The sequence below is a fragment of the Salmo salar genome, chromosome ssa13, assembly GCF_905237065.1.
Source record: "Salmo salar chromosome ssa13, Ssal_v3.1, whole genome shotgun sequence".
NCBI classification, from domain to species: Eukaryota; Metazoa; Chordata; class Actinopteri; order Salmoniformes; family Salmonidae; genus Salmo; species Salmo salar.
The window spans coordinates 19,345,080-19,361,647 of NC_059454.1; the positions used below are offsets into that span (position 1 = coordinate 19,345,080).

The 16,568-nt window shown below is 41.4% G+C and overlaps 2 protein-coding genes across 4 annotated transcripts in view; both read left to right on the forward strand.

The window, feature by feature from the left end:
* LOC106566583 (zinc finger protein 512B) overlaps positions 1-6,891 on the forward strand; it is a 92,235-nt gene extending 85,344 nt beyond the window's left edge. For all 3 annotated transcript variants that reach the window (XM_014134719.2, XM_014134718.2, XM_045693021.1), the window contains 7 exons: positions 123-221; positions 799-1,035; positions 1,160-1,474; positions 1,557-1,658; positions 1,860-1,922; positions 2,042-2,140; positions 2,624-6,891. In XM_014134719.2, the coding sequence (XP_013990194.1) occupies positions 123-221; positions 799-1,035; positions 1,160-1,474; positions 1,557-1,658; positions 1,860-1,922; positions 2,042-2,140; positions 2,624-3,004 (1,296 nt within the window). In that variant the 3' untranslated portion in view covers positions 3,005-6,891. The remainder of the gene's footprint in view (positions 1-122; positions 222-798; positions 1,036-1,159; positions 1,475-1,556; positions 1,659-1,859; positions 1,923-2,041; positions 2,141-2,623) is intronic.
* Positions 6,892-7,227: 336 nt separating this feature from the next.
* uckl1b (uridine-cytidine kinase 1-like 1b) overlaps positions 7,228-16,568 on the forward strand; it is a 58,553-nt gene continuing 49,212 nt past the window's right edge. The window contains exon 1 of the mRNA XM_014134724.2: positions 7,228-7,465. Coding sequence (XP_013990199.1) covers positions 7,422-7,465 — 44 coding nt within the window. The 5' untranslated portion in view covers positions 7,228-7,421. The remainder of the gene's footprint in view (positions 7,466-16,568) is intronic.

The window sequence follows — 16,568 nt, forward strand, 5'->3', positions numbered from 1 at the left end:
TAATGATCCTGGCACCGCCTGACGCCTGAGATGGAAAACACATTTTCCCGGCCTAGTTGGGAGGGGGAGGTGTTTTGAGGGGACACGACTCTGGTGCGACGCTGTGTTTGTTCCCCCTTCAGGCCTCGGGGAGCGAGGGCCAGACGGGGGACAGGCAGGAGGAAAGAGAGAGGCTGCGCAGAGTGCTCAAACAGATGGGACGAATCAAGTGTCCTAACGAGGTATGTACTCACTCATGTGCTTCTTTTTCTCTATAATCCCACTTTCTTTCTCTCGCTCGCTCTCTCTCTCTCTTCTATTTCTGCTGCACACCCTTCCATCGCCATCTAACCCTCTCTCCCTCCCTCTCTCTCTCTTTCTTTCTATCTCTCCCTCTCTCTCTCTCTCTCCTCTCTCACTCCCTCCTTCCCTCTCTCTTTCTTGTCATTCTGCCCAAACACACATCAACACTCTGTTACCAATTACTCACACTAGAGTGCAGAGAGGAGAGAGGTGAAGAGACAGGGCTGCTCAGACAGACACTAACCTCTCTTCATCTATTCATGGGCATTTCATTTATTTCTTCCACTTCTAACTCACTCTTCTCTCATTCAACCGCAAAAATGGTTGTCCACCTCTCTTGAGAAAGCTAGTTTATGTCAGTGACACTATATGAAGTTAGATGAATATAACCTAGACATCTTGGTTAAATACATCCATACTCTGCTCCACTAACCTGATTTACAGTCTAATGTGAATTTTCTATTTCTCCCATTTTCAATGTTGCACGCACACGTACGTGCACCCACACACCCACAGGGCTGCTCGGCCCATTTCTCCAGTCTGATGGGGTACCAGTACCATCAGAAGCGCTGTGGCAGAGAGCTGTCAGAGGAGGACAAGCCTGTGTTTCTGTGTCAGCACTGTGGGAAGACCTACCGCTCCAAGGCTGGCAGAGACTACCACCTCCGCACTGAACACCGCACCCCCACTACCCCCAACACCACCAACACCACCAATATCAACAATACCAACAACACTAACACCAGCAGAGGGGTAAGAGAGAGCAGAAGCGGTTTTGTTTTATATCTTTATCGGTTGAGATTACACCCATAGTCGTTGGTTGAATCGCTGTGAATTCTCTCATTGGTCCCTGACGGGGCTGTCCCTCCTCTTCCAGGCGAGCACAGAGGAGTCCCAGACACAGCTTGGGGAAAGGAGGGAGCTGAACCACACGGAGAGAGAGAGGAAGGAAAAGGAGAAGTGGCAAGAGTTGTCTGCAGGCAGGGAGAAAGAGAGAGAGGAGGAGAGAGAGAGGGATGGGGAGAGAGAGGGGCTGGGGGAGGACTTTGAGAGGACTCCTAGTGGTAGGGTGAGACGTCGGTCGGCCCAGGTAGCAGTGTTCCACCTGCAGGAGATAGCAGAGGATGAACTGACCAAGGACTGGGGAACCAAGCGCCGCATCAAAGATGACCTGGTACCGGACAGCAAGAGGGTAAGATACAGACAGGTACACACACACACACACACACACACACACACTGAACATCTTATCCCTGTCTGTCTTCCTCCCCCAGTTGAACTACACTCGGCCTGGCCTTCCCAAGTTCAGTCCCAAGCTGCTGGAGAGCTGGAAGAACGAGGTCAAGGAGAAGGGTTTCCTCTGCTGCTCCAACGGAGTAAGAACCTCTAGACAACATGTTCTGTCCATTAAACACCTTTCAGATAAATCCTGTTTTTTACATTTTCCAGTTGCTTTTACACATTCCAGCGCTGTCATTCAATTCTGAGCTCTACAGGCTCTAAAAATGAGCAAGTGAAGATTTTATACACAGTTTACTATATTGGTATGTGTTGTTATTGTTCCTCTCTGTTTCTAGAGCTGTGAAGCTGTTTACTCCAGTGTGTCCGGGCTCAAAGCTCATCTAGCCAACTGTAACCAGGTAGGACCATCACGACCAGGTTGAGTTAAATGGATGAACAAATATCTGACTCTGTGTCAGTGGTTAGGTTTAGGGACAACTTGTACCTACTCCTGACTGAGTGTTTCTGTATGCTTCAGGCAGGGGGCGACGCAGGGAAGTACACCTGCTTACTGTGTCAGAAGGAATTCAGCTCAGAAAGTGGTGTCAAGTACCACATCAGCAAGACACATTCACAGGTGAGACTTACATACATAAACCCTCACAGGTCTGATATACACATTGAAACAGACCCACTCACAGATGACGCATTCACTCATTTAGAAACACATTTTAAAACAGACAGGCGTATGTCATACACACATGCAGTAACAGAACGTTTTCCCTCATTATTATCATTAAATGATCATACGTTACATTATCATATGTTACATTATCATACGTTACATTATCATACGTTACATTATCATATGTTACATTATCATATGCTACATTATCATACGTTACATTATCGTACGTTACATTATCGTACGTTACATTATCGTACGTTACATTATCGTACGTTACATTATCGTATGTTACATTATCATACGTTACATTATCGTACGTTACATTATCGTACGTTACATTATCGTACGTTACATTATCATACGTTACATTGTCATACGTTACGTTGTCATACGTTACGTTGTCATACGTTACATTATCATACATTCGTACAGAACTGGTTCCGAGCCTCTAGCCATGTGGTGCCCAGCAGCAGCAAGAGCAAACCGGCAGAAAACAAAGAGTTTGAGAAAAAGGAGGTTAAGAACGGTGCCACCACAGGAAAGAAGAGAGGCCGCAAGCCCAAAGAGCACCCCCCTCAGGCCACCCCTGTCCAAACAAAGACTCCTTTCAGTTCCACCCAAATCTCATCCTCCACCTCCACCGCGAACCCAACTTCAACCGCCACCCCGAACACGGCCCAAGTCCAGCACCAGGCCCAGTCCCAGATCCCGACAGAGAGGGTGAACCTGGAGACCCCGACATTAAACAGACAGCCCAACCCCCCTGCCACACGGAAGGGAAAGACCAAGAGGGTGCCCCCTCCCTCAGAGTAGTTCTGCTTTCACTAACCCAGGAGCCAGAGAGGATGCTATATCTCTCTGACTAGCCATCCACATTACGCCAGTAAGCTCAAAGACGTTATGGACGACACAAGGACTGGGGGACAGAGAACCAAACTAAAAATAACCATAGAGACGTGAAAACAATTAGTTCATGCGTTTGATTTCACTCTGATCTTTGTGTTTTAACCCTATACTGTATACGGTGTATGTGTCTACTGGTATATGCTGATGTAACAGTTCATTTTTTCTCCATTCCATTTCGAAGCAGAATTTCAGTTAAGCTATTCACAACAGGGGTTAATTGTAATCAAAGTTAAAATCCCACTCAATATATAAATAGCATTTTCTAAACAAAAGTCATATTTCAATAGAATTTTGCATAATTCCCTATACATGTCTGTAGATTCATGTTGTGCTTGAGAGATTTTTTAAAGGATATTCTATTAGCATGGTGAGGTAATTTACTGCTAGTGATTTTTCAATGGATATACTGTACTGTGTATATATACAATATCTATATCTATATATCTATATACTCAAAGCAATGACGTCATCCATCGTTTTTTCAAGGCAGGAAGGTCAAATTTGCATTTTGTTGTTTTCCACTTTCGGCGTCTTGAGTTTGTTTTTGATTGTGGCAGCTGAATGCCGAAGTAGAGAGCTTTTTTCATCAGTCTGCTTCAGTGCAATATAGTAATGTGTTTCTGTCACTTTCTTTGTTGTTTTTTGGCCCAGAGTACACACTGTTACGCATAAATCAAATTCTTTCTTCTGTTCTTATGCTGTTTAAGTATTTATAGTAATTTTGTTCATTTCAAACATTTACACTGAAATGTGGGATTTATTTTTTGTTCTACATATGATATGAGATTATATCCAATTTTTGAGACAGTAATTATACCTTGGGGCACAAGAGTATGATTGAGGATGTTTACGCAAACATTTCTAAACTAAAATCTGTATCTACACCAAGCAATGTAAACGGCATATCCACAAAGTTTGAAGATGAAAAAATGTTGTTGAATATATGTTTCCACTGCTATTGTTGCTAATTATGGACTAAATGCTGAATCTAACAGTGGGAACGTATTTGACCAGAGTTGCACCATTGCAGCACAATCAAATGAGTTGTCACCATTTTGGAGCTTGAAGTCCGACTTGAGGATGATCTGGAAAAATCTACTTGCTCTTGTTTGAATGAAATAATTCAGAAAAGGGAGCGGCATATGTCTTTTTATAGAAAATTTAAGTCAGTTTGAAAATAATATTTTCTGAAACGAAAAAGAAACCCTTCAAATATAGTTTCTAAAAACACTTGTCTTGCACTAACCCTAACCCTTCCCTCCCTTCCCCCTGTTGTGTCTTTCTGCACTTGAAGAGCACTGCTAATCTTTTACCCCAACGTTAATGCTCCGGAAGAGGCTGCCCTTAGACACAGATCTAGGAACCAGCCTGCCTAAATTCTAACCTTAAACATTATAGGCAAAGACACAAAACTGGCCATAGGTCAGTGTCTAAGGGGCAGTTTCACCCTACTCAAACCTTAACCCCCAATATGGGGGGTTGTAATCAGGACTAAAAAAGAAACCGAGTGGTGTCCAGAATTAAGTACTTTTAGTCCTCTGTGACCCGCATTCTAACCAGTTCGATGACAAATAGGAAAATAACAGGGCCACCTGTCTAACTCAGAATCATAACAAAGCCATAAATGATCCTCAGAGATGCAAAACATTTAGGCTGTTTTACCAGTCAGAACTGTTTTATCGTAAAATGAATTAAGTCTAAATTAAATGTCTTTAATTTATGAAAAATACTAGCATGTGCAATCAGAGAATTTTAATATTTTATCTATATAATAATTACTAAAAGTAGATACTTGAATTCACACAAAACAAATGAAATAATTTGATTGAAATAAAACCCCTAAAATCTTTAATTTATATTTATATCAATAGAGCAGAATAGCTTGCTCTCAAAGCGACAGATCTATTTTATAATCACTTGTGTATATTATCTAGTTAATATGATAGCAAGGGGAGTTTGTAGAAAGTTCATGGTTACATGGTGCAATTTAATCCGTCTGCTTGTTCATCCAGCACAGTTTTCTCCTAAAATTGTACTTTGCATTATGTCCAAATACAGATACTTAACTCATACCATAATATAATATTAACCCTTGTGCTGACATTTTGTGTTCCTCAAGTTAGGATTCAGCCCAATATCACCATTGCAATTTAATTAGATTTTCTAAATGTCAGCCTACATTGCTTTAATCCATAAATGTCTATTTTGGGATGATGGGAGTTCTCAAAGGGATAGTGTGAGATTTGGGCAATTAAGTCAGATGAACTCATGGATACCATTTCATGTCTCTGCGTCCAGTTTGAAGGAAGTTCAAGGTAGTTTCTGTAGCGATCATTAATGACTGGAAGTCTATGGGATCAGCTAGCTTAATTGCACAAATCTCTCACTATCCCTTTCACGAAGGACTGAGTGTAGGCTACATGCCTTACATTGCATTACGATTGAATACCTCCCGTATTGTTATATTCACATTTGATAGATGAACAACAGAGGTTAGATAGACAAGCACTGACGGTACCTTGCGCTTTTCAATACAGTTCTTCAGACCTTGGCCCTTGGCTCTTGTCTAGTGACTGGCTTTTGTGTATAGGGAGAATGAGCACCTTGGCTGGAGTTCAGTTATAGAACATGAATTCTCACAAAGGCTTTGCAGAAACATTCTACAGGCTACACGTTAATTCCAACCCTTTATTATGAGAGGATGTTAAGAACAGTTAGTAGCTGGGTGTGAAGTTTTAGCACAGTATCAATTATGAGTTGCTTGTTGATTGTTTGATTGATTACGTCATATTGACTGCTATTGTTTACCTGACAAGCTTTGGTGTTTGCAATATAATAGTTTAGCACTGCTTACCATTGTGGATATTATGATATACTTTATTTTACCCTTTACTACCTGTCTTCCTAGATGATGTGGGAAACACATATCCCGCAGTTTGAACTAATGTAGAATACAGCAGCAACTGCAACAATATGATTAGAGAGTACAGCAATACACCATATTTTGTCAGTCATATTGGCTTGCTAATGTCTTGATATCCAGTGTAATTTACACATTTAATGGCTAATTTATTTCACCTACCCTATCCCTTTGTTTGTTTGCTTAAGAATTTTCTTTTCTCAGTGACAAATCAAAAAAAAGAAGAAAAAAATTTAAACAAAAAAGGTGAAGTGGAAGTCCATCAAATGTGATGGTATGTGTTGAAATACACTGTTTAACGTGTTTGACGATGCACATTTAATTTAGCTCTTCAGGACACATTGACACACATATGGAGAATGTTCATTTGTCGATATCTAAGGGTGAACAAGGCGGCGTGTGTGTGTGTGCGTGCGTGTGTGTGTGTGTGTGTTTGTTTTTAGTGCACTTACTATCCAATGAAATAGGCTTGAATTAGGAGTGTTGTCTCCAGAGCTTTTTAGTGGTCTGGACTGTGTGTGGTTTGACTTTTGTACCTGGGCATAGGCTAAGGTGTCTTCCCTTTTTTCACAAAATGCTATTTCCCCCTTTAATGTTTTATCTTACAAACATTCACAATCTCAAACGGCTTCAGATGACTCTTTGTTTTGAAAATTGACCATTATAGAGAGGATACAAAATGATTGGTTATGTTGAGAAGAATACCTATGATGTTTTTCCTGTTTTCTATGTTGAAGTTGTTCATATCTGAAGTTATATCCTAACTAGGGAGGCACCAGACCTCTGAATCTGGTCTGTTACAATTTTTCAAAATTGTTGTATTACCTGTGCATTATTATCCCTCAAATAATGAATAAAAATGTTGTTGACTAAGTTTGACAGTTGCCATATATAATACATGCTGTTCATCATGTGAATGGTTGGTAGCCTATATGAACTGACAATTATTGGAGCTGATACAATGGATTTTAAACGTTCACATTTTATTATCATAAATAGCATATAGCCTAGTTACATGACTTTAGATTTTGTTGATTTATTCTTTGAACCACATGACATAGTGTCACTATATATTAAAACAATTCAATAGCCTCATCCAGTAAGACGTGGCCCTGACACATTTGAGTCGCTGCCACTATATTGGCTGGAGAAAGGCCCTGTTTGTTGAATGTTACCGTATATGAACGTCCTCATGGTGCGTTACAGATCGACGGAACGCCATGAGAGGCACTTTGGGACTACGAGTCCTTTTTGGGGGGTTGTGCTCACGAAAATCTATTTTTGCCATTAGGCAATGAAACAACAAGACCCAGAATGCAACTGTCTAAGCCCCCTGTACACAGCTGACTATCAAATACGGGAAGAGCGATGTCTACCGTGTGCTGAGAAGGAAGGGTCTCAAAGATGGAGTGTGGAGAGAATTCTTCTTCGCTGTCTAATTCCAACAGGTAATTCACTTGGTTTGGGGATTGACTGTGGCGACAAGAAGTGAACTATACAAGCTGTTTTTGTTAAAAGTAGATTTTCGTGACAATCTGCATCCTTGGTGAACGTGAACCTACGTTCTGACCTCATGGTTACAAAGGAAACGCGAGTGCAGTCAGTTCAGAAAGCATCAGTACACTGTATCAGTTATGGAAGCGAGGACGTTTCATTGTAGCAAAGCATGGTCTGTCGATATAGATACAGAAAGCCATTATGGGCCTTCATCATGAAGGCTTCATGCCTTGCCGTCGTGTGTAATGGTGATTTTTGACAGCGGTCCGACATTTATAACCCTTTAATAACTAAACGAATAGTGCTAGTGACCGTTTTCTATAGGTGGACTTCACTGCGCATGTTTTCCCTAAATAACCCAGGCACAAACAGTTAAAACAATACCCTTAATATAATGGCGCATGCTTCTCAACTTTTGGAATGTGCTAATTGTTTTCGACAATATTAGCTCATAAACACTGTGGAAATGACCTATTATTATTTTTGTTTACTTAATTTGTAGATATTGTAACACCCTAAATGAGGAGGTTAAATGCAATAATGAGATGGTTGATATTTCGTGGTCACTGCAACCAGAGACAACATATCAGCTTCTGAACAGAATGGAATGTTCGTGAACAACTATTAACATTTTTAAATGGCATCAATATTTACACTCCAATATCTGCAGCAGTGATATGCTTATCTGTTACACAGATCCAATATCCTGACCGACAAACATCACATTTGTGAAATGCCCAACACAGCATTGTGTTATAATGTTCAACAGTGCAAAATTGCTTCCTTGACTCCAGTGAATGTTCTCTGAAGAACAGAATGGCAGAGAAATCAAATCAAATGTTATTGGTCACATACACATGGTTAGTAGATGTTAATGCCAGTGTAGCAAAATTCTATTACACACTGAAGATTTGAGTCCACACCCCTTTCATTGACGTTTTACCTGTTGTAAACCACAAGAGGGTGTTCTTACATTATCCTAGTTCATACCAATGATGTATATAAACCCTGGATTGCTGATACTTTGTTTTGGCCATGGCGAGGCTTTGAAGCCACTGGTCGGCCATATTGGCACTCCTCAGAAAAGTAGTCCTCCATAGGAATGAAATTATACAGTATTTACATTACATGTACAGTGCATTCTGAGAGTATTCAGACCCCTTGACTTTTTCCACAGTTTGTTACGCTACAGCCTTATTCTAAAATGTATTCAAAGATAATTGTATCATCAATCTACACACAATACCTCATAATGACGAAGCAACATTTTTAGTTGTTGATATTTTTGGCAAAAAATAAAATACCTTATTTACATAAGTATTCAGACCCTTTGCTATGAGACTTGAAATTGAGCTCAGGTGCATCCTGTTTCCATTCATCATCCTTGAAATGTTTCTACAACTTGATTGGAGTCCACTTCCGGTAAATTCAATTGATTGGACATGATTTGGAAAGGCACACACCTGTTTATAGAAGGTCCCACAGTTGACAGTGCATGTCAGAGCAAAAACCAAGCCATGAAGTCGAAGGAATTGTCCGTAGAGCTCCGAGACAGGATTATGTAAAGGCACAGATCTGGGGAAGGGTACCAAAAAATGTCTTCAGCATTGAAGGTCCCAAATAACACAGAGGCCTCCATCATTCTTAAATGGAAGAAGTTTGGAACCACCAAGACTCTTCCTAGAGCTGGCCACACGGCCAAACTGCGCAATCGGGGGAGAAGGGCCTTGGTCAGGGAGGTGACCAAGAACCTGATGGTCACTCTAACAGAGCTCCAGAGTTCCTCTGTGGAGATGGGATAACCTTCCAGAAGAACAACCATCTCTGCAGCACTCCACCAATCAGGTCTTTATGGTAGAGTGGCCAGACGGAAGCCACATTAGTAAATGCATTTCTATATCTTCCAAAATATTTTTTACAACGGTACGCCCCCCCTGTTAGTCATCTATATATATATATATATATATATAAAGCATTGGTTCATACCCTTTGCTGATAGCTACAGTGTAATATCACATGTAATCTCGGTTAACCCTGAACTAAAATCTTGCGTAATTTGGTCAGATGCTCAATAACGTTTACGTAGTCTGTCCATAAGAGATTATATCATATGTAATACGTGAGCCAGCCAGTCTGATTTCCCAGTCATGATTTCATTGAGCACACATGGTTTAATGAAGTTAAAGACTTTTTATAGTCTTTCTAACAAATCAGACCTGTCAATTTACTATAGTTTGTAGGCCTATACCACGCTTTTAGTTTAGTGAACATATTTGCATGATGTTCAAATATTTGCATTGACCACAAGCTATTTTTCCCTCTTTCTTTCCAATTTTGAAGTTTTATAATCATTTTATAAGGAAAACTCAAAAACTATAACTATATTTTGGTATTTTTTTCATTAGTCCATTGTTGACACAATCCTAAAATGTTTTAATTGTCAGCAATCCATTTTTCAAGATATATAACTTTCAAAATACAGAAATCATCCCCGTATGAAGCATTTTGCATAATATGATGCAACATGCAACATCATATGATACAGAATGCATTATACAGGGATTATTTCTGTATTTTGAAAGTTACATATCTTGAAAACTTGATTGATGACAAGGAAAAAATGTTGGGACTGCCTTTTGGCAAACTCCCACTAACAAAGGACTAATGAAACAAATACCAAAATATAGTATTTGGGTGGAGTTTACCTTTAACAGAACATTTTGTCAATGGGTTTGGGGCATGCAAAGTAGGCCATGAATTATATTTTGCTTGAATTACTGACCAAAGCTGGTGTGAAGTCCTCAGTACTGCACAGGAATGTTATGAATTTTATGTAACTAATAGCATGTCCTCGTTTCTCAAATAGGAAGGAGTACGGCCTTCACATTGGGTTCTTAACCAAATATTCTGGCCTTTGTCATCCTCTAGAAAGTGATCTCCTGAAAAAGTTGTTTTGACTCCCCCATTTCACAAGGTCATTAAGACTTCATTAAATTAGCTTGAGAGTTAATAAATGTATAGCTAATGAGATTAAAATAACCATACAGTGACATATTGGATTAACTGACAAATGGGTAGTACACATTTATCAGTTTTATCGTTATACGTAGTGCCATCTTGTCACCTCTAAATATAGTCCTTTTGCGTTCTGACTGTGCTTTATGTTCCAGTACTAACACAACACATTCAATTTATCAACAACTTTAATTGCAAGTCCTTGATTAGTTGAATCAGGTGTGTTACTGTTGGCCTGGAACAAAAGCCTGCACCCCCTAGGAGACCCCAGGATCAAGATTGAAAAACAATGGTGGGGTTTGGTGGAAAACCTAAAGTAAGCCACACCACAGTATTAGGGCTATTTACTCATTAGCACCAGGTTATCAACCCTATTTACTCAATAGCACCAGGGTATTAGGCCTATTTACTCAATAGCACCAGGGTATTAGGCCAATTTACTCAATAGCACCAGGGTATTAGGCCTATTTACTCAATAGCACCAGGGTATTAGGCCTATTTTCTCAATAGCACCAGGGTATTAGGCCTATTTACTCAATAGCACCAGGGTATTAGGCCTATTTACTCAATAGCACCAGGGTATTAGGCCTATTTACTCAATAGCACCAGGGTATTAGGCCAATTTACTCAATAGCACCAGGGTATTAGGCCTATTTACTCAATAGCACCAGGGTATTAGGCCTATTTACTCAATAGCACCAGGGTATTAGGCCTATTTACTCAATAGCACCAGGGTATTAGGCCTATTTACTCAATAGCACCAGGGTATTAGGCCTATTTACTCAATAGCACCAGGGTATTAGGCCTATTTACTCAATAGCACCAGGGTATTAGGCCTATTTACTCAATAGCACCAGGGTATTAGGCCTATTTTCTCAATAGCACCAGGGTATTAGGCCTATTTACTCAATAGCACCAGGGTATTAGGCCTATTTACTCAATAGCACCAGGTTATTAGGCCTATTTACTCAATAGCACCAGGGTATTAGGCCTATTTACTCAATAGCACCAGGGTATTAGGCCTATTTACTCAATAGCACCAGGTTATTAGGCCTATTTACTCAATAGCACCAGGGTATTAGGCCTATTTACTCAATAGCACCAGGGTATTAGGCCTATTTTCTCAATAGCACCAGGGTATTAGGCCTATTTACTCAATAGCACCAGGGTATTAGGCCTATTTACTCAATAGCACCAGGGTATTAGGCCTATTTACTCAATAGCACCAGGGTATTAGGCCTATTTACTCAATAGCACCAGGGTATTAGGCCTATTTACTCAATAGCACCAGGGTATTAGGCCTATTTACTCAATAGCACCAGGTTATTAGGCCTATTTACTCAATAGCACCAGGGTATTAGGCCTATTTACTCAATAGCACCAGGTTATTAGGCCTATTTACTCAATAGCACCAGGTTATTAGGCCTATTTACTCAATAGCACCAGGGTATTAGGCCTATTTACTCAATAGCACCAGGGTATTAGGCCTATTTACTCAATAGCACCAGGGTATTAGGCCTATTTACTCAATAGCACCAGGTTATTAGGCCTATTTACTCAATAGCACCAGGGTATTAGGCCTATTTACTCAATAGCACCAGGTTATCAACCCTATTTACTCAATAGCACCAGGGTATTAGGCCAACAGCAATTTACTCAACACAACCACGGTATTGCAGAACCTTCTCCTGGGATTATATCCCCAGTGGTGACCTCTGTTGCCATAGAGAGTAATGCTACTAATCGTTATAGTAACCAGTTTAGTGACTTTGTTTTGACTCTGCTACTTTAACAGTGAGTAGTGTGTACTGTAGTGGGACACACCTGCTTCTCTGACTACAGCTGTCCTTGACAGAGTACCTAGAAGTTTCCATTAACACTGACACAGGGTCATGTATGTATCCATTCCCCCTAATGGTTAAGGTTAGAATTGTGGTAGGATAATCTAATCCTAGATCTGTTGTTAGGTGCAATTTCCATATAGCAATTCTGTGAACACAGTCATTTACATGGGTTACTGGCTGTGTCATTTCCACGTTTGCTTGTGTTTCATAGAAAACAAACAGGAATCATGAGGTTTGTGTGAGAGCGAAGTGTTTGCCTACAGTAAGACTGGGCAGCGGGCGTGTGTGTGTGTGTGTGTTTGAGTTCTGGGCCACTCCTTACTTGCAGCTGACAGGCAGAGTGTAGGGTTTCATCATGCTGTTTATTCCCCACTTGTCTCTGAATGCAGTGTGCGTGTTTCACGTTTCAAGTTTTATCAGTTGAATGTACAGGATACATGTGGTATACACTGTCCAATGAAATGCTTACTTGCAGGTTCCTTATCGACAATGCAACAACAATAAAAAATAATTAAATAAAAGAACAGGAACATAAAGTAAATGACTCAGTAGAATAGAATAAACATTTTAGCAAAAGTATAATACAGGAATGCACAATTTCTAGCCCAATATTTCCACATTTTGCGGATGGGGAGATTGGGGGTAAAGGTGTTTAAATTGTGCAGCATTTAGCAATCATAATAAGAGTACGGTAGCAGCAGTTGTGATGTGTGTGTGTAGCATGAATGTACTGTATATGTGTGGATGTGTGGGTGTCTGTGTGGGTGTGGGTATGGCTGTGTGGGTGTGTGCGTGAGTGAGTGCATGTGTGTTAAGGTGCGGAAATCAGAGCAGGTGGTCAGTCCAGTTTAAGTATTCAGCAGTCTGATGGCTTGAAGATATTGGGTCTGGAATGGGGAGTAAACCCCGTCCCTTTCCGCATGCGTGCCATTGGTTGGAGCAGGCAGCGAGTCTCCAGTAAAGTGCCATCAGAGGGGGCAATGACGCCCCCTCGTGGATTTGAAGAAATAGGTTATTTTTATTTTATCTCCACCACTCTTGACAACTTTGTGTCTGACTGTGGAGGGACATATTTTATTGAGCTCAAACGTGGAATACACAACTCACTTGAAACCTGAAAACAACGGGGTTGAAACAATGTGTTTAGGTGCAAACGTTTGCCTGAAGCCTGGTCCATGGCTTCGGCCATCCGTGACGTACCCCAATTAGACATGCCACTTGAAGGTACTGTTATCACCATGGGTATTTGGGGCTTTTGGCAAGGGAGGACCCAAACTCATGCCATTCCCCATCCCTGAGATAGGTGCACGGGGGCTGTCTTAGGACCATCCCCTGGATGTTGGGTGGCACTTGTCCCAGGCAGACCGGCGTTGCGCCTGGGAACCAGGCCGGTCAGACCTGGTGCTGGGCCGGCCCCTGGGGAAGCCCACTTAGCTGGCAGATCTCTGCCTGTCGGCCTTCCGGAAGGTAGGATTCACATTAGCCACGGCCATGTTAGCCTACGGGGCTAAGTAGCCAGCTAGCTTGCCATCCACCGAACCTTGATGACTTCTGCCGTGGGGGTGAATACGGCCACTTCACCTCCAAACGAATAGCAGCCCTGCGGCCCAGTTCTATGAACGACGTGTTGGATACTAGGGTTTCCCCCGCTACTCCCGTAGCATGAGGAGGTGGCTGTCACGGAACGAAGTCCTCTTCGTCACCCGAGAAACCCCCGGAAACGTCCAGAGACACTAAGTCATCATCCGAACCTGGGCCCTGTATGTAACCAGCGGTCTCACAATCTCACTGTTGGGATGCTAGTTCCACCTGTTCCGACCACAGCCCCAAGTCTCTCTCCACCTCCTTCTCCTCAGTCCAGGTACCGGCATCCGGGAAAGGAAAGTTGCCATTGGTAACTCCAAGCTTCCTCAAGAATACTACATGTCCTTCCAGGGAGTTTGCACACAGTAGGTGGAAACGGGCACACGGACTGGTTTGAACGAGGGCCGCCTAAGCCTGTTCCAAGCCGAGACAAACTACACACATACAGTACTAGTCAAAAGTTTGGACACACCTACTCATTCAAGGTTTTTCTTTATTTTTACTATTGTCTACATTGTAGAATAATAGTGAAGACATCAAAACTATGAAATAACACATATGGAATCATGTAGTAACCAAAAAAGTGTTAACAACATTTTAGATTCTTCAAAGCAGCCACCCTTTGCCTTGATGACAGCTTTGCACACTCTTGGCATTCTCTCAACCAGCTTCATGAGGAATGCTTTTCCAACAGTCTTGACAGAGTTCCCACATATGCTGAGCACCTGTTGACTGCTTTTCCTTCACTCTGCAGTCCAACTCATCCCAAACCATCTCAATTGGGTTGAGGTCAGGTGATTGTGGAGGCCAGGTCATCTGATGCAGCACTCCATCACCCTCCTTCTTGGTCAAATAGCCCTTACACAGCCTGGAGGTGTGTTGGGTCATTGTCCTGTTGAAAAACAAATGATAGTCCCACTAAACGCAAACCAGATGGGACGGCATATCGCTGCAGAATGCTTTGGTAGCCATGCTGGTTAAGTGTACCTTGAATTCTAAATAAATCACCAACAGTGTCACCAGCAAAGCCCCCCACACCATCACACCTCCTCCTCCATGCTTCACGGTGGGAACCACATATGCAGAGATCATCCGTTCACCTACTCTGCGTCTCACAAAGACACAGCGGTCGGAACCAAAAATCTCAAATTTGGACTCATCAGACAATAGGACAGATTTCCACCAGTCTAATGTTCATTGCTCGTGTTTCTTGAACCGAGCAAGTCTCTTCTTCTTATTGGTGTCCTTTAGTAGTGGTTTCTTTGCAGCAATTCGACCATGAAGGCCTGATTCACGCAGTCTCCTCTGAACAATTGTTGTTGAGATGTGTCTGTTACTTGAACTGTATGAAGCATTTATTTGGGCTGCAATCTGAGGTGCAGTTAACTCTAATGAACTTATCCTCCTGTGGCGGTCCTCATGAGAGCCTGTTTCCATTATAGAGCTTGATTGTTTTTGCGACTGCACTTGAAGAAGAGTTCAAGTTCTTGAAATGTTCCGCATTGACTAGGGCTGGGTGATATGGCCAAAATATAATATCATGGTATTTTTCTGATTTTTTACGGTATGACGGTATTTTATGTTTTTGATAAATAAAAGTTCTAAATTTGCTTTATGAGTAGTGCGTGACCCTAGGGTGGCAACCCTAACCCTTTCTCCATTGGGATTGTTTTATGCTGTTCAATTCAACTTCAACCTAAAATAATTTCCTGCATTTCCATTAATTTCTGCATTTCCTTCAATAATTTGAGATCATTTCCACACTGCCACAATATGGGCAAAAATACTAGGCCTTATTTTTGACCAAATGTTGCATTTGTGATTTAGATCAAAACACTTGGGTGAACTTTTGGAATCATGGAAATAGAATTTGCTCTGACTCTGAGCTTTTATTAGCTAGTTAGCTATCTAGTGATTAGCATTAGTGGCTAACACAATTTAGCTTAGCTTGCTAAGAAAATACAAACTAGATGTTTGCAGATGTAAGAAACACAAACTAATACAAATTGGAAACGACGTTGTTGTCATCAACATTGTTGCGTGTGCTGCATTGACCATGCAGACTGAACGAAAGTGTCTGGTGGTCAAGCAACAACAAATGCGCTCCTTGAGTGACAGGGGGTGGGACTAGGTCTGTGTGGAAAGCGGCGTGAGAGAGAGAGAGCGGGGAGGGATGACTCAAGTAGGAGAGTAAATTATAAAAATGGACGTTACACACGGCGTATCACATTTAACAAACCAAACATTCAAATACCGTTATAAAAGGTGAAGTAAAAACCCAGACCGGTCCGTGCATCAATACCGGTATATAGTAAAATATGGTATACCGCCCAGCTCTAGCATTAACTGACCTTCATGTCTTAAAGTAATGATGGACTGTCGTTTCTCTTTGCTCGTTTGAGCTGTTCTTGCCATAATATGGACTTTGTCGCTTTCTCTGCCATTTATTCATTGCGCTAGCAAATTGAAGAATAACTACGGTAATTGTTGGTGATTAGGAAACATATGAGAATAAGTACAAGCTTCAGCACACAATGTCCAGGGGGTGAGTACGCTCTACCGCTATGGGACAGTTTAGTTGTTGTAACATAAGGCAGTCTCGTTTTCCAAT